The sequence below is a fragment of the Andrographis paniculata genome, unplaced genomic scaffold (assembly GCF_009805555.1).
Source record: "Andrographis paniculata isolate CXL003 unplaced genomic scaffold, ASM980555v1 Contig45END, whole genome shotgun sequence".
NCBI classification, from domain to species: Eukaryota; Viridiplantae; Streptophyta; class Magnoliopsida; order Lamiales; family Acanthaceae; genus Andrographis; species Andrographis paniculata.
In genome coordinates, this window is record NW_026137579.1 from 834,371 (window position 1) to 851,220 (window position 16,850).

General features: G+C 38.8%; 2 protein-coding genes across 3 annotated transcripts; one reads left to right on the forward strand and one right to left on the reverse strand.

Annotated features, from left to right (window-relative positions):
* Positions 1–913: 913 nt before the first annotated feature.
* On the reverse strand, positions 914–8,059 carry LOC127251635 (eukaryotic translation initiation factor 3 subunit A). Of its 2 annotated transcripts, XM_051275411.1 has the most exons (15): positions 7,938–8,017; positions 7,708–7,766; positions 7,323–7,397; positions 6,409–6,890; positions 5,628–5,843; positions 5,127–5,495; positions 5,011–5,040; positions 4,587–4,811; positions 4,326–4,487; positions 3,157–3,378; positions 2,842–3,048; positions 2,550–2,756; positions 2,229–2,309; positions 1,838–2,039; positions 914–1,626 (listed from the first exon to the last, which is right to left on the reverse strand). In XM_051275411.1, the coding sequence occupies exons 3-15, from the start codon at positions 7,366–7,368 to the stop codon at positions 1,178–1,180; spliced, it is 2,898 nt and encodes a 965-aa protein (XP_051131368.1). In that variant the 5' UTR covers positions 7,369–7,397; positions 7,708–7,766; positions 7,938–8,017; the 3' UTR covers positions 914–1,177. The 2 variants fall into 2 exon arrangements, with proteins under 2 accessions (XP_051131368.1, XP_051131367.1); XM_051275410.1 differs by lacking the exon at positions 7,708–7,766 and having other exon boundaries at positions 7,938–8,059.
* Positions 8,060–8,254: 195 nt separating this feature from the next.
* LOC127251335 (brefeldin A-inhibited guanine nucleotide-exchange protein 1-like) lies at positions 8,255–16,829 on the forward strand. Its single transcript, XM_051274998.1, has 11 exons — positions 8,255–9,531; positions 9,984–10,301; positions 11,432–11,759; positions 11,851–12,273; positions 12,776–13,062; positions 13,275–13,548; positions 13,785–14,278; positions 14,369–14,690; positions 14,834–15,197; positions 15,288–15,982; positions 16,070–16,829. The coding sequence occupies exons 1-11, from the start codon at positions 8,519–8,521 to the stop codon at positions 16,667–16,669; spliced, it is 5,118 nt and encodes a 1,705-aa protein (XP_051130955.1). The 5' UTR covers positions 8,255–8,518; the 3' UTR covers positions 16,670–16,829.
* The last annotated feature ends 21 nt before the right edge of the window (positions 16,830–16,850 follow it).

Below are 16,850 nucleotides of genomic sequence, written 5' to 3' on the forward strand. Positions count from 1 at the left end.
GAATTAAAAATGACAACAATAATTATAATATATGGAGCAGAGGGGCTACAGAAAACGTGTTGGGATTAAATGCACATAAAAAAGCGCCGTGCGAGACTCTTATAATTAGGTGGCGTGGAAGCAACAAATCTCTCTACTTAATGCTCTAGATAACGTTACCTAAATTTGATTTTAATCAATCTATTGTCCTTACTTGTCTTTTTGAGTAAAGACTTGTAATTTTATTGAAATTCAAGTCTCTTTATGACTATTGATTTTACTATATTTACACTTTACTCATTTATATTAATTTTTATGTTGGAAATAAATTATTGTATTATACAATTGAATAGTAAAAAAAATCTTACTTTTTATTTAGGATATTTTATAAATTATATTTTAAAAGAAATAAAAATAAAGTAAAATGAATTGAAAATAGTATAGGTTTGTATAGTATCAATAAATGAAATCTCGACATGCTGAGTAGCATTTCTAGGACGTTGGCCGCAAAGTTTTAAATCATCAAATAAATACATATGCTCTTTTAAAGATTTTAAAATACTAAAAAAATAGTTATTCAAAGTATTAAATATATATGCTTTTAATAATATTTATAAAAATTATGCTGTTCTAAAAAGCAAGCCCAAGAGGTGCGTTTTTTTCTTTTTTTTTTTTTAATTTTTTTTTGAAGAGAACACCCATAGTCTAAGTTATGGAAGGACATAGTGCATGTGACGAGACAATCTACCAAACTTGTGCACTCAGGCCATTCTTGACTAATTAGGGAGCCTTTCACAAGCCATATAAATTTATTTGTAAAGAGTATGTACCATTACCTGAGCATTTATTAAAAATAGTTGTCACCATCACAACCAAACCATCAATGTAATCTGAGATGAGTAAATAAAAATAAACTCACACCTGCACGGGCAGCTGAAGGAATCCAAACAGTAGCAAAACAAGTGAAATTAAGTCGATTACAGGTGCCGTCTCAAGGTTCAGAACTTGTACTTGAATGCCACGGCAGTCACAAAATCTGCAGAAATTCAACATCAAAACTTCACAGTATAATAATAATAATAATAATTATGTTCAACAAGGGCTTAAGAGAAATGATCCAAGATGCCAAGCTGCGGAGAACACGTTGAATAGGCCACTCTGATTCAGGAGCATACATCAATTATCCAACATATCCCCATCAACGTTCCCTAGAAGAACGCCAAGTGGACCTTGAAGCACCAAAGGAAGAAGGTCTACGTTCATCTCGCCAGTTGTCTCCAGGTTGAGATGTTCGAGCCTCAGTCCTGGCACCACCTGACCATCTATCTGGTTCAGGTCGTGAGGCCTGGCCACCTGGCTCAGCAGCAGCAGCAGCACCTCCTCTTCTAAACTTTGGAACGTACCTATCTGCTGCTGGAGCTGGAGCTGCAGCGGCAGCAACAGCTGGAGCTACCTGTGATACTTCCACAGGAGGGGCCATGGGAGAAGGCTCAGTCCTTGGTGGCACTGCAGCAGATCGTCCCAACACCTCTTCCTTCCATCGTTTTTCTTTTTCCTCTAGCTCCCTCTCCCGCTGCCTCTGCTTCTCCGCGATTTCATCAAGCTTGGCCTTCCGCTCAGCCTCTTCCTTTTTCCGCCTTTCCATCTCTGAAATATCCATCAAACACAGAATGCAAGCGTTAATAATAATATTAACAGCAAATAGATCAGCAATACAAATGAATAAAAAGACTGATTTTATTGTACATATTTTTATTTTACTCAATAATAAGGGTTAGCATGATAGGATGCAAATAGGAATACATAGGAATATTGATTATTGATCATGGTTGAGTTTCCTTCTCTACAAGACAAGTACCTTGCATCTTCCTTAACTCTTCCTCCTCGCGCAGTTTTTTCTGCCTTTCCTCTTCAGATCTCAGAAAATATATCATTTTCCTCTTTGCATCTCTTTCTTGCTTCCGTGCCTGAATAATTTGATGAATTCTCTGTTCTCTCTCCTCCTTCAGCCTGTCATACTCCTCTTTTCTTTGGGTTAGTACCCTTTCTTGGAAAATTTTCTGCATTAAATTCTCAAATTGTGAGGTCACCTGCCTAACTGCATGTAAGAAGCATGCATAAGCCTTTTATCTAGGCTTAACTATTATAATAGCATAATACAATCTGAAGCCACTATCATGGCTACGGGGATAAATATGGTGATGATTTTCATCTAGTAGTCATTTACTAAATAAATAAAAGCTAAAAACCTTGTTTTCTATCATCCGGCTAAGCCTTCTTTTCTCCTCCAGATCTCCAGCATGCCTTTGCCTGCTTGCATTAACTTCTTGCTGCAAGGACAAGTGAACTGGCAAGCTTAGATTTCACAGAACATAGAAGCTAGTGAAAGGGTATGTATTAGATTTGACATAACAACTCTAATAGAAACATACAATACAATTATGCAGTAAAGTAAGAAAGGTAAATTAGTGCCAACACAGATTTTATCCAGTCTAATAGAAAACTGTACGAGGCAAGGACAATTTACAAAACAAATTTTTTCAAGGACACAACGAAGGATGCATTCAAACCTGTTGTTCCAGTTCATGGAGAGCTTCTTCTTCAGCTAGACGTTGTTGGAAGGCAGCTTCAATAAGCGGAGCTGCTTCTTCTCTCTTTGCACGTTCCAAATAGTCCATAGTCTTTGCAAGCTTCTGTAATTTTTTCTCCATTTCCTGCTTCTCCCTAAGCTGCTCACTAAGGGCTAGTTCCATCAAAGATTGCTTGGTTATCTTATCCTGAATAATAATATTATTAGTTAATTCAAACTCATATTAGCAACATATCAAAAAATACTGATGTTTGAATGCCTGGCTGACTCACTCCTTCCAAAACAGGTTTCTTCCCTTTCTTCTTACTGCGCTTTTCGGCTTCTTGTAGTAAGGCCTGAGCTTCTTCAAGTTCACGTTCCTCTATTTCTCGGCGAATTCGTTGATTCTTCATTTGTTCAAACTCAGTGGCAAGCCTCCTTTGTTCAGCCTCTTCCGTTATTTTCTGTAATTTCAGCCTCTTCGCTTCCTCTTCCCGTTCCTAGACAATTGTGCATATTAATAATATCGAGTTAGATGCACAATCACCATTCAAGTTATAGAAAAATACACTATAAAACACACTCTCGGATATACTAAAAATGGATACCATCTCCAAAAGCTGTCGTTCTTGTTCTTCTTTGCGCTGTTCAATTAGAGACTTGCGTGCTAACAGCCGCTTGTGCTCTTTCTCAACCACTTCCACTAAATTTGGAAGTCTTTCCCCTAACTTTGAAACTCCCTTTACAGGAGGGTGGATAACAACCCTTGCTTTGCTAAGTGATTCAGCAAATAAAGACAGATGATCATGTAGACCTTCAGATTCAATAGACTGCACAAAAGTAATCCTTTATCTAATCAGTAACGTAACAGACTCCCATATTTTAAGTTGGAAAAGAAAATGCATAACGACTAAGTTTAAATAACAGAAATGAAAGATACTAGAAAGGTTTAAAGAGAGATGCTGCCAAGGCAAATCAGGTAGCAAACTTTCTGGGAAACTCCCTTTGTGTGTCCTGGACCGCATTTAATCAATATTTGAATATACTTAGCCATTATAAAGTAAGCCTTGAAGCCCTTAAAAATACTCTTCGTCCCACATGGTAAAACATTTGGTGTCCCACATATGGTAAAGCATTTCGCTTCCGGCACAAAAATTTAGATGAATAGTATTAAGTTGATAAATTGGGAATTTGGTGATGTGATAAGAAAGAAATGTATATTCATTTCTTTTGTTTAAGTGGTGTGATAAAGTGTAGTAAATTATTCTCTATTTTGAAAATGTTGCAAGATATGTAGAACTTGTCAAAATAAAATTTGTTGCAGATTCCCACGTCATTATATATATAGGGTCAAAGGAATATTTGCAATGATAAAAACTTGTTGATAATTGATCATTTGATATTCTTGAACGTCAAATGCCAAATCTGGACTTATCATTTTAGTTGTATATGGTAACCATAGTTCAATTTGTTAAGCATAGCTACATATGAAACCCAAATGTTACTAAGCGCCTTAGGCAGAAAATGACCAAATTGTGTGCATGCAGTATTGTTTACATGATACCACTCATTCTATCCATGTTGATTAAATAAACTAGGACATTATTTACTATGAGTAACATTTACACGATGTATATGATTTTAGGCATAGCCAAAATCTATAACTGAGGGAACTTACGAATACAGCACCCTTTCTATAACCAAAGTGCGCATCTACTGATCAAGTACCAACATTTTGCAGCATATTATAACAAATAATCAACAATAAAGTTCTTACCTTGGTACCAAAGAAGAGGGCACCCTTCCTATAATCCAACTTCATGGCTAAGAAATTATTCTTGACTGCATCCATAAAGATCTTCTCAACAGTAGAGAAATCAAAGAAAGGAATCACCTGTGATAGGTTATCAATTTTCATAGACTGATATACTTGTGAGACCTGCACATGGGGAATGGTTATCACGAAGTCATATAGCCAAAATCAAGCCTAACCACTATTTTAGCCACTGCATTAGATCTGTCATTGATGAAAACAAACCTGCTGTAGCAATCTAAGAGCAGCAAGCTTCTCAAGGGAAGGAACATACTTGGACAGCTGCACATCAGGTACAGCAGTAGTAGCAATTTTGCCTCCAATTTTAGAGATCTTTGTTAACAAGGGCTGCACTTTCAATGCTAGGTCTAAAGGATGAAATTCATTTTCCAATACATGGAATAGATCCTTCACTTCCTGATGCACACAGTTCATTACACCTTTTGCCACCTAAGGGAAGTTCATAAGAAAAACATAAGCATCTACTGGATGCAAAAACACACAAGCAACAAATATATAAATCAAGACACCATATCGCTGCTTTCTCGTATAACAACCAATTTACTGAAGCTCTTCAAAATACAAGAATTCCATCCATTATCAATTAAAGGGGAAAAGCAAAGAGTAATCAAATGAGCCTATGGCTTACCAAATCCAAAAGAAGAGACGACCTTGAGAGCTGAAACAAAATCAAATAAACCCATTATGTAGACATCAATCAAAAGGAAAATATTAAGTCAATAATTCATCCAAGAGATATATTACCACTTCTCTGTTTTCTGGTTTGGATTCAACATCAAATGCAATAAGGCTTGCTACCCTCAATCCTCGTTCTTTTTCATGTTCAAGCTCCACATGAGATGCGCCATATGAGCGATCATAAGGGAGAACAGACAGTGTAGCTAAAACTACCGAGGATGCTATCAACTGTAAATCCTTCTGATTTAAATTCTTGTTAAAGCTCTTTTGAAGAGAGAAGAGCTTGAGCCAAGCATACGCATGATAGAGGTGATTGGATGACATCCAGAATATTTCAGAGAGCTTGGAATAGTATACAACCATAAATGGAGCTTTAGGCGTCTTTTTAACCATACACATCAAACCATGTATATCCTCAATTGATCGAAAAGCTTCCTGCAAAAAAATAAAATAAAAACAAAGCAATAATGTCAATGACAAGAAGCAATCAGGACTCTCTTCAAAGGGTCTTGTAAGTTGTAACCAACAGTCTGCTAACAAGGTGCCAAGGTAGAAAATTGAACACACCTGCCAAAGCTCAAGCTCAGTAGCAACTTTCAGTTGATCAAACCTTGTGTCAAGATACAACTGCAAACTTTCAGGAGCAGTAAGATCAGGTCTATCTCTCTGATCTCGATACTTGTTCAGATTTGCTAGATGATTCCTAATAATTTCACACAACCTCCGAAATTCCGTAGTTCTTTTGTACTGCTTGCAGAATTGAAAGGCACGATGTGCAGTCATCTGTGTATTTAAGATTAAAAGGTCAACCAAGCAAAGATCAAACATAAATTGGTTAAATGAGAAATTTAATTTACTTAACAAGATAACTACTAACTAGACATTTGATTTTTAAAAAGCACAAATCAAAAGCACAATACAAGGTTGAATGCTACAAGATTAATATAAATCAGGCCTTTTTGGTAGCAAAGAATCAAGATCAAGCAACACACTCACATAAATAAAGCATGCAACAAGCATTTAAGTTCAACTGCACTAAGTATCAAATATCAACCAAATTGAAGATGGAGACCAGTAATGTTTACAAGACAACTTCATAATTTGGGTAATTTAGAGAGAAAAAAAACCTTTGGGTGTGTTTGTTTGTGGATTTGATTTTTGATTTTTGGGTTTGGATTTATTAATAATGAAAATTAGAATTTGAATAGTTATTTGATATGATATAAACAAATGTTGACGTATATTTTGAATGTAAAATTAATTTTTAGTAAAATATAAAAAATGTAAAATAATTGTTTAATTTGATATATTTGGAAGAAAAAATAAAATTGGATACTAGGAAACTCACCGCATAAAGGGTTTCCAATCTTGAGTTATTGCGCAAGATCTCCAGGACAGTTCTGTAAGTTTCCCACAAGAACTTAAACCATGGTGTTACAAGCTCCCGGTCAGATCTGTCTTTACCTTTTTCCCCACTAACATAGCTCAACATTAGATCTTCAGGCCTTTTATCTGCTTCTAAATCATCAATATCTAAAGCCTCTTCCAGGGCCTGCGCCTGGTTGCGTGCATTTTCTGCTTTCTCAGTAGCCAACTGCATGAAATGCTTTATCACCTCTTCTAGAGATGTAATGTTAACCTGCTGGCAGATACCGCGGTACTGGATAAGACCATCCTTTGCATGTCTTCCCCTTCTCATGTCAACACATAGCTCCACATACTTGAACATTATCCTCTCATGTGTTCTTGTCCAGGCTCTATACCTCCTTGAGGTAATGAAACTATGAAGGGCTTCAAGAGCTTCTTGCTTTTGTCCAACATTGATCAACTCTGCAGCCACATATGCATGTAGAAAAATTGAGAACATATGGAAAAAGTTTGTTGCAATCAAATGAAGATAAATCATGATACTCAACTGCATAAAACTATAATGTGTATTGCCCACACTGCATGCCCAGTGTATGAATATAAAAAGAATGAGGCAGAACAGGTAGATCAGAAAATATACAATTCAGACTTTTGCACAAAAACCCGTATGTAAGTATTACTCAATACTCCCACAATGGCTCATACCAGGCACAATGGAAATTAGGCATAATTATCCATAACTTTCATGAACCCTAAAGAGTAGTTAAAACACATACTGTGTTAACAATGACAAGATGTATGTTTATTGTGCATCAAGCCAGAAGGAGTGGGGGTAAAAGGGGGGGGGGGGGGGGGGGGGGTTAGTATTCTGCAAACAGGATAATTGCATCTAACCTTCAGCTCGCTTCAATGCATTCTCAGGTCTGGCAAACGTCGCCATTTCAAAATTCCAATAGGTGTATAATTCAGCTGCAAAATCACAAAAGAATAAAAGTTGAATAATCAGCCATAAGAGTATCATGATTTGAGAATTGTGTAGTAAGACCCATCAAATAAACAAAAGAAGCGGATAGATGAGCATCCGCAAATCTATGCCTAATAGCTTAGAATCAAACCCACTAGATTGAAACTCCTAAACCACTAATCCATATGGTTTCGCTCTTCCAGATTCGACATCATATCACCCAGACCCATTCATAATTATAATCGCCTGCCAGTCTAACTTAAAACGCCCATGGCGTTCTATAAACAAAAATAATGTCTTGCGTTAATTCCATACCTCAACAAAACTCCATCCAAACTCTCAAAACCGCGAATTTAGATTAAAATGAAGCTCTACTGCAGAATAAATCCAAAAATACCAACAATTACTGCGCAAAAATAATAAAACATCTCTTTTTTTAAAAACCCCAACTTGATTAAAAAACGACTCGCCTCGTTTCAATTAAAACAAACACAAGACGTATCATACGCGAAAATCTCCGTTGCGATCTTAGCGAGTGAACTTACAGCCTAAAATATGACGGCGCCGGCGGCGACGCGAGCGATGTCTGAAACAATTGAGGCCGGCTACTGCAGATTTCCTTCAGGAAGATTAATCATGAAATTTTTTTTCCTTTATATAGTACCCTAAAAAAAGCCCTAGCCGGTTTTTTTCTTGTCTTTTAGACTTGGGCCGAAATTGTCTGAGAGGCCCAGCCCATATTGAGTAGTAGGATAGATTGGTCATTGGTGACCGTCCGATATAACCCATAAGATCAATGGGGAGCCGTTATACTTGAAGTCATATAAAAACGAAGAAAGGGATGAGATTTGAGGAAGACGAGCATATATCGGGAAAAGCCCGCCTGTCTGATCCGAAAATGTCTTGCCTTTCTCTACCTGATATAGGAATTGTTGTTGATGTTCATCCGTCCTCCGATCCACCGCCAATGTCAAAGTCACCACATTGCATTCCCAATGGGGAACTGCTGGTGCTAGAAGTTAGTCACTCTCATCCTTGTTCGATCAGCGACTGCGCGCACGCCGCATGGAGAGGAGAGATCCAGCGGGGGGCATATCGGTAGTTCTAATCCGCCATCGTTATTGCTATGACGACGCTGCAAACCCTTGGTGGGTCCTCTCGTTGTGGGTGGGTGCTGGGCCCTTCCCTCGACAAGATAATCAAGAATGCTTCTTGGAGGAAGCACTCTAGTCTCGTGGCCGCCTGTAAGTCGGCCCTCGACAAGCTCGAGTCGTTGGCGGACGACGCCACCAGCCCGGCGTCGTGCACTCCTCTCTACGGACTTTCTTCCTCGGATGCGGAGTTGCTGATTCAGCCCCTCATCATGGCCCTCGGCACTGCCTCCCCTAAGGTCGTGGAGCCCGCCCTTGACTGCGCCTTCAGGCTGTTTTCCTTCGGCATCATCCGCGGCTGTGAGATTAAAGAGAGTTCTTCCCTCGTTTTTCGCCTGGTGGACTCCGTCTGCAAATGTTCTTCCCTCGGCGATGAGGCCATTGAGCTGGATGTGCTCAAGGTCCTGCTCTCGGCTGTCCGGTCCCCCTGCGTCTATGTCAGGGGCGATTGCCTCGTCTACATTGTAAAGACTTGCTACAATGTCTATCTAAGTGGACGAAGTGGCACCAATCAGATATGTGCCAAGGCAGTCCTGGCACAGATGATGATCATTGTATTTACCAGGGTGGAGGAGAATTCCATTCTTGCCAACTTTAAGAATGTGATTGTGTTTGAATTGCTGGAGTTTTCTGATAGGAATCTGAACGAGGGGAGTTCTATACACTTCTCGCAGAACTTTATTAATGAAATTGTGGAGGCCAAGCAGAGCCCTGCTGACATGAAGTTGTTATCTGTGGATTTACAAAATGTATTGAATAATTCCAAGGAAGAAACTGGTGAAGGGAAAAGTGAACCTAGTCCGAGTGGTTACTCAGACTTTCGGGAGGATGGTTTTATTCTTTACAGAAATTTGTGCAAGTTATCCATGAAATTTTCATCAAACGAGCAATCGGATGATCAGATCCTTTTGAGAGGAAAAATTCTCTCCTTGGAGCTTTTGAACGTCATCATGGCAAATGCAGGTCCAATCTGGTGCTCGAATGAGAGGCAAGTCCTCAATTTTGCTGACGGTGCTGTACACTTAGCTTGGTTTCTGTGGTTTCATCTAGCAGACCACTTATATTCACCAATGTCATCCATGTTGTGGTTTTGATCAAGTAGACTAATTACACTGACTGTTCGTGACTGAGTTAAATACAAAATACCTTGACATGGCAATGCTGAAAAAATGAACTTCATCCAATGCCTTCAGATTATTTAAGATGAACTATTCCTTCAAAGGATGTGACACTGGACGATGTAATTAAGATTAAGAGATCATAACCGATTCAACATATTGTTGGTATAATTCATAATATTGAAGTTGACATTGTTAAAGTGATGTGTGCATATAGTTCAACTTTAGTTGTCATAGTTGTTCTATGTTTCATCCTTTGTCGTCCTGAATATGAAGCTTTTTGTGTTTCTTCTGACAAGCTATTTCACTGTTCTCTTAATAGGTTTCTTTCTACAATCAAGCAGTATCTATGCGTATCACTGTTGAAGAACAGTACGCTATCAGTTATGACGATTTTTCAACTTCTTACCGCAATATTTCACAACTTACTATCAAAATTTAGATATGGCCTGAAATCAGAAATTGGGATCTTTTTCCCAATGTTAATTCTCCGTGTATTGGAGAATGTGCTTCAACCTAGTTTCTTACAGAAGATGACTGTTCTGAGTTTGGTGGAGAAGTTCTCTCAAGATTCTCAGGGTATCATCGATATTTTTGTCAACTATGACTGCGATGTGGATTCTCCAAATATATTTGAAAGGTAAAGAGGGTTAAGTTCTTTTTGATTCACCGTGTCATTTTCTTACCTTCTAAGTATATATGTTAGTGAAAATCATTTTCTTACCTTCTAAGTATATATGTTAGTGAAAACCATTTTCTTACCAACAGCTTGCGTGAACAATATAGGGACTGTCTAATAGTATTCACTTATTAAAATGTAACTGGAAAATAGTTTTGACACAAGTTTATCTACAAATGAATTTAGAAACACACATCTCTACTCTTTCTCTAATTCTACATGTGACTGCAAAAGCATGGTAAAAGTAGAGTACTTGTGTTTGAATTAGTCTCTTTGAGAAGTTTTGACTTCACTTCTATTTATGTAGAATATTTACCCACTTTTTAATCCCAACTGGATTGATCAGATCCTGCCTTGTTTTCAAATTATCTCAAGCTTGCATTCTTTCTGAAAGGCATGAGGCGTTTTATTTGCAATTACTCATTATGGAATATTTGAAACCATGGACCTTAATATGTTTGACATTTCCTCTAGAGATTTTTCCTATATTAGGCTCCAGGCCTGAAGCTGTAAGCTTACATTTGCTTGAGCTTGTGTTAGTTTTCGTCAAATCATCAAGGGGTTTTAGGAATTGTTTATAAATTGTTGAGATGCAGTGTGATATTGTGCCGAGGTCTGGAATGGAAATGGTCCAAGTTTGCATTGTGATGGACTGTGTGCTTCTTAAAACATGGCTTCTGCGTATACAGAACATGCTAAAGTAATTTTTCCTTCACAGCTATAGAGTTGTCATCCTTTCCCATCATTCTTATTCTTCTTGTTTCCTCATGCTAAATTATAACAATGTGGGATGACTTTTAGGAGAATCTGCATAAAGGTGGTATGTGTTCGAGTAAAATGCATATGAATGATTCGTAGACATTGGCATTATCAAACTCACATACCGTGCATTAGATAACCTATTCCAAACAGTTAGCAAAATAGATTTGGACCTACTCTTGGTGCTTTCAGTGAAAGAGTTTACCATTTGATTGTTTTAGAGGTTCACATAATTCAAGATTTTCCATGAATTTCCACTAAAATGCTATTCGAAAATGTTTTATTTCCTTGAAGTTGTATTATACTATTTTAATTCCTTCAGATACTTGCAGGACAGTCAATGGTCTTTTGAAAACTGCTCAGGGTCCTCCACCTGGTTCTACCACTTCTTTGTCTCCAGCACAAGATACTGCATTACGCCTTGAATCAGTAAAATGTCTCGTTAGAATAATCAAGTCAATGGGATTGTGGATGGACAAGCAGCTGAAAGTTGTAGATTCAAATCCACAAAAATCTAGTGACAATGAAAACATGAAAGATAACATAAACATAATGGATGAAACGAAACTTTCTGATTATGATCTGCACACAGAGGCGAATTCTGAATTGTCAGATGCTGCAACCCTGGAGAAGCGTAGAGCTTATAAATTAGAAATTCAGGTTTGCTCATTCTGTTTTCTATTATTTGTATTTTTATTTTGTAATTTCAATATTGTTTGTATACTATGTTAAATATTCACCAAACATGCAGAGAGGTATAGCACTATTCAATAAAAATCCTTCCAAGGGAATTGATTTCTTAATCAGCAACAAAAAGGTTGGCAGCTCCCCTGAAAAAGTGGCTTCTTTTCTCAAAAGTACCCCTGGGCTGAGTGAGAGCATGATTGGCGATTACTTTGGTGAAAGAGAGGAGTTTCCCATGAAAGTTATGCATGCATATGTTGATTCATTCAACTTTGACAGAATGGGTTTCGGTGAAGCAATCAGATTTTTCTTGAGAGGATTTAGATTACCTGGAGAAGCGCAGAAGATTGATCGCATCATGGAAAAATTTGCAGAACGCTATTGTAAATGCAATCCAAATGCATTTACTAGTGCAGATACAGCCTATGTTCTTGCCTACTCGGTGATAATGCTCAACACTGACGCTCACAATAGTATGGTAAAGGACAAGGTGTGTTGTAAAAATTTTCTGACTCTTGAGAATGTGATTTTCTGTCTAATTGTTGAATTTAAACACTCTATTCCATTTTCACCTTCTACCTGAGCAAGTTTTCATAGATATTGTTCTGATAAAACCGTACAAGCACATAATGAATGTAAATGATCTGGTTGCCTGAAAATGAAATTTTCACTTTTAAGATTGGAATTGGGTATATTGTCTTACGAATACTGCTGTAGTTCCAATCATTTACTTTAGCACACACTTATATACCTATATGTCTATGAAGAAAATGAATCAACTTTTGTATGTAATATAATCATCTTTCTTTATGTGGCTCAATAATATCTAGAATTCTATATATCATATTTTGTTGTATATTATTGTGCCCTAAAATTGAAAAGTTTGGAAAGGGAAGTCATCATTATGTTATGCTAATTTTTCTTTCACTGTTTAGTCTTAATAACCTAGCTGTGAGGTTTGATTAGTTGAATACCTTTCTGTTTTACTCAAGATGTCGAAGGCCGATTTCATTCGAAATAATCGAGGCATTGATGGTGGCAAGAATCTACCTGAACTTTACTTGAGTACTCTGTATGATGATATTGTGAAGAATGAAATCCAAATGAGCACAGAGTCATGTGCCCCCCAAAGCAGACAAGGAAACAGCCTAAACAAATTATTGGGCTTGGATGGCATACTGAATCTGGTGTGGAAACAGTCCGATGAAAAGGCAATGGGTGCAAATGGATATTTGATAAAGCATATTCAGGAGCAGTTTAAGGCAAAATCTAAGTCAGAGTAAGATCAAAGCTTCAAGAGATGTGCTGAACTATTGTGTACTTTTCTGTGCTCCGCATTCTCTTTTCTGCTATTGCTACATTATTGATTATGCAGAGGTTGATCAACATAAGTAGTGTTTAATGTAGACGTGACCGCATTACACACCTGCTTCAATGATTTTCATCGTTCATTCTGCTTATTTTCCTTTTACCCTTCTTTTCCAACTGCAGGGATATTTATCATGCTGTAACTGATCCTACCATCTTGAAGTTCATGGTTGAAGTTTGCTGGGGCCCTATGCTGGCTGCATTTAGTGTAACTTTGGACAAGAGCGATGATAAGGAAGCTAGTGCACAGTGCATGGAGGGTTTCCGTCATGCCATACACATTACATCTGTAATGGGGATGCAAACTCAAAGAGATGCTTTTGTAACTACCGTAGCCAAGTTCACTTACCTCCATTGTGCTGCAGATATGAAGCAAAAGAATGTCGACGCTGTCAAGGTAATTGTTTCCTCATCTTACTGAGAAATTCTCCAGGCGTGTTTATATGAATTGACCGGTTAGTCTTTATGGTACATCAATATCTAGTTACAGAGCAAGCACATCACTTTATAGAATGGCTAGTAATGCTTGTTCTGGTGGTGTCCAGCGAATCGACGCTTTCTAATTTACATAAAGTAATTTCTTATGCTGTGGAGGCAAATCCTGAGATTTTAATAGTATTTTTGTTTTGACAGGCAATAATATCGATTGCTATTGAAGATGGGAATTATCTTCAGGAAGCATGGGAGCATATTCTGACTTGCTTATCCCGGTTTGAGCATCTGCAGCTGTTGGGAGAGGGAGCACCTCCAGATGCACCGTTGCTAAATTCACCTCGTTCTGAATCTGAAGATAAATCATCAAAGTCGTCATCTTTGAAGAGGAAAGAAGCACTACAAAATCCTGCTGTGATGGCCGTTGTTCGAGGGGGATCCTATGATAGCACCTCTACCAGAGCAAAATCATCTGGTCTTGTCAGTCCGGAGCAGATCAACAACTTCATTTCCAACTTGCATCTGCTTGATCAAATTGGGAATTTTGAGTTGAACCATATTTTTGGTCACAGCCAAAGGCTAAACAGTGATGCAATTGTGTCTTTCGTTACGGCCCTCTGCAAAGTAGCCATGTCTGAATTGCAATCCACCACCGAACCACGTGTGTTCAGTCTCACAAAACTGGTGGAAGTTGCGTAAGATTCTTCCCCTACCTAAATCTTGATAATAGAATCCTTCCCGTGTGCAGCGCCACCAATTGATGCATGCTTCTATCTTATTTGCAGGCACTACAACATGAACCGGATAAGACTGGTGTGGTCTCGAATGTGGAGTGTCCTGTCCGAGTTTTTTGTATCAGTTGGTTTGTCTGAAAATCTCTCTGCTGCAATCTTCGTTATGGACTCTCTACGACAGCTCGCCATGAAGTTTCTAGAACGAGAAGAACTGGGAAACTACAATTTCCAAAATGAATTTATGAAGCCATTTGTCGTCGTGATGCAGAGTAGCAGTTCCCCAGAGATCAGAGAGTTGATTGTTCGATGCATTTCACAAATGGTCCTCAGTCGGTTCAGCAACATTAAATCTGGATGGAAGAGTGTTTTCATGGTAAAGTAAAACTACCTCTTGCATTACCACAACTTGACTATTTTGCAATCCTCGATGAATCCGTCTTTTCCAAACCAGATGTTAGGACATTCTCAGGTGGCTCTTGCAAAAACATCTTCAAAATATGGACTTTCCGGTTGCAGGTTTTAACAGCAGCTGCTGCTGATGAAAGAAAGACCATAGTCCTGCTGGCCTTCGAAACCATGGAAAAAATAGTTCGAGAATACTTCACCTACATAACTGAGACAGAAGCGCTGACTTTCACTGATTGTGTCATGTGCCTTGTCACCTTCACGAATAATAAGTTCAATGATGATGTGAGCCTCAATGCCATTGCTTTTCTTCGGTTCTGCGCCGTCAAACTAGCAGATGATGGAATTGCTTGGAACGAGAAAAGCAAATGTGATGCTCTTTGCCATCCGGTAACAAATTCTGATGATGATTTGGGCAGTGAAACGAGCGCAAACAAGAGCAACTACATGCATTTCTGGGATCCTTTGCTCTCAGGTACGTCTGCATTCAATGGCGAAATCTCTCACCCGTGAGTGTCTTCACTACCATTTACATTTTTCTGCTATTTCTTACAAATTGTTTTAGGTTTGTCGACATTGACATTGGATCCGAGACCTCCTGTTAGGAAAAGCGCTCTTGAAGTTCTATTCAATATTTTGAAGGACCACGGGCATCTTTTCCCGCAGCCATTCTGGAATAGTATTTTCGACTCTGCTATTTTTCCAGTATTCAATTCTACCAAAGAGGCGGCGCAAAAGGATGATGATGGTAATGATGATCGCCTCTCGCCAAAAGCTAGAGGATCAACGCCCTTGGATGGGAACGATTCGGAGTATGAAACTAATGCTCTTGCAGGAGAATGTCTAGTCGATCTTTTCGTTCACTTCTTTGATCAGGTCAGGCCTCAACATCGTCGAGTGCTATCCATATTAGCCATTTTTGTAAGAGACCCGAATCAAGCCGGTCCTTCAAATGCCGGGGTAGCTGCTTTGATGCGTTTGGCTACCGACTTGAAGGATAAACTCTCGGATGAAGAATGGAGCGATATTTTCCTGTGTTTGCACGACGCTGCTGGATCCGATTTACCACACATTACAAAGCTTCTGGAAAAGATGAACTGCATCGAGGTTCCAGACGCGAGTTCCCATAACAACGGAACAGACTTGTCTTCTGATCACGCCGATGCTTCTGAAAATGATACCGATAAAGAGATGCAAACTGCAGCTTATATCATCTCACAGATTAAAAACCATATAGCTGTGCAGCTGCTCATCATCCAGGTACACACCTTCACTTCCTCCTCTTTCGAATATTGCTACAAAATTGATTTCTAGTCGATTCGTTTAAAATCTTGTTGTTTCTCTCAGGTGGTGACTGATCTTTACAAGATGCATTGGCAATATTTGTCGTTGAATCCTGTTTCCATTGTTCTCGATGCGTTTTCATCTATTGCAAGACGCTCCCACGAATTGAACTCCAACCAAATCTTACTCTCCAAGGTGGAGAAGGCGTGCTCGTACCTGGAGATTTCTTGCCCGCAGACGGTTCACTTTGAAAACGACTCTTACCACAACTACTTGAACTTTCTGCACGACCAACTCGCTCACAATGCAGCTCTGTCCAAGGAACTCGACATGGAATCAAAGCTTTTGCAGACATGCAACGAGATGTTACAAATGTACCTAGACTGCGCCGGATTCGGACATAAAGACAATGGTAGTAAGAATTCGCAGAGTTACTGTGTTTCATTCGCCTCGGGGCAGAAGGAGGAGCTGGCTGCTCGTTCGCCGTTGGTTTTGTCGGTGATGCGAGTCTTGGTCGGTCTAGAACGTGACTCGTTTCGGAGGTATATTTCGCCGTTGTTCCCTTCTTTGGTGGATCTCATTCGAGTGAAGCATAGCTCGCGGGAAGTGCAACATTTTCTAAGCAACATATTCCAGTCGTGCATAGGGCCGATAATAATGTAGCCGTGTTTCCCTTTGCTTCCGAGTTTTGTCAGTTTGTATCGTTTTAAACACGGCCGTGTTGTACGGGTATATGGTTTAAATTGTCGTATGCTTGTATTGGACCCTCATTAACTTTGTCTAATATTGGGACGTTGTTTGTTTATTTGTTCTCCACCACGGCCCAAGCCCATTCGTTATTTTA

What these genes read in the sequence shown, in the direction of transcription:
- LOC127251635 (XM_051275410.1), bottom strand. Translation starts at nt 7,368, where the DNA reads ATGGCGACGTTTGCCAGACCTGAGAATGCATTGAAGCGAGCTGAAG. An exon ending in CGTCTCTTCTTTTGGATTTG is followed by an intron (nt 4,812 to 5,010) that starts GTAAGCCATAGG and finishes AACTTCCCTTAG; the next exon opens with GTGGCAAAAGGTGTAATGAA. An exon ending in TCCATGAACTGGAACAACAG is followed by an intron (nt 2,310 to 2,549) that starts GTTTGAATGCAT and finishes TTGTCCTTGCAG; the next exon opens with CAAGAAGTTAATGCAAGCAG.
- LOC127251335 (XM_051274998.1), top strand. Translation starts at nt 8,519, where the DNA reads ATGACGACGCTGCAAACCCTTGGTGGGTCCTCTCGTTGTGGGTGGGTG. An exon ending in ACAAAACTGGTGGAAGTTGC is followed by an intron (nt 14,279 to 14,368) that starts GTAAGATTCTTC and finishes TCTTATTTGCAG; the next exon opens with GCACTACAACATGAACCGGA. An exon ending in TGCAGCTGCTCATCATCCAG is followed by an intron (nt 15,983 to 16,069) that starts GTACACACCTTC and finishes TGTTTCTCTCAG; the next exon opens with GTGGTGACTGATCTTTACAA.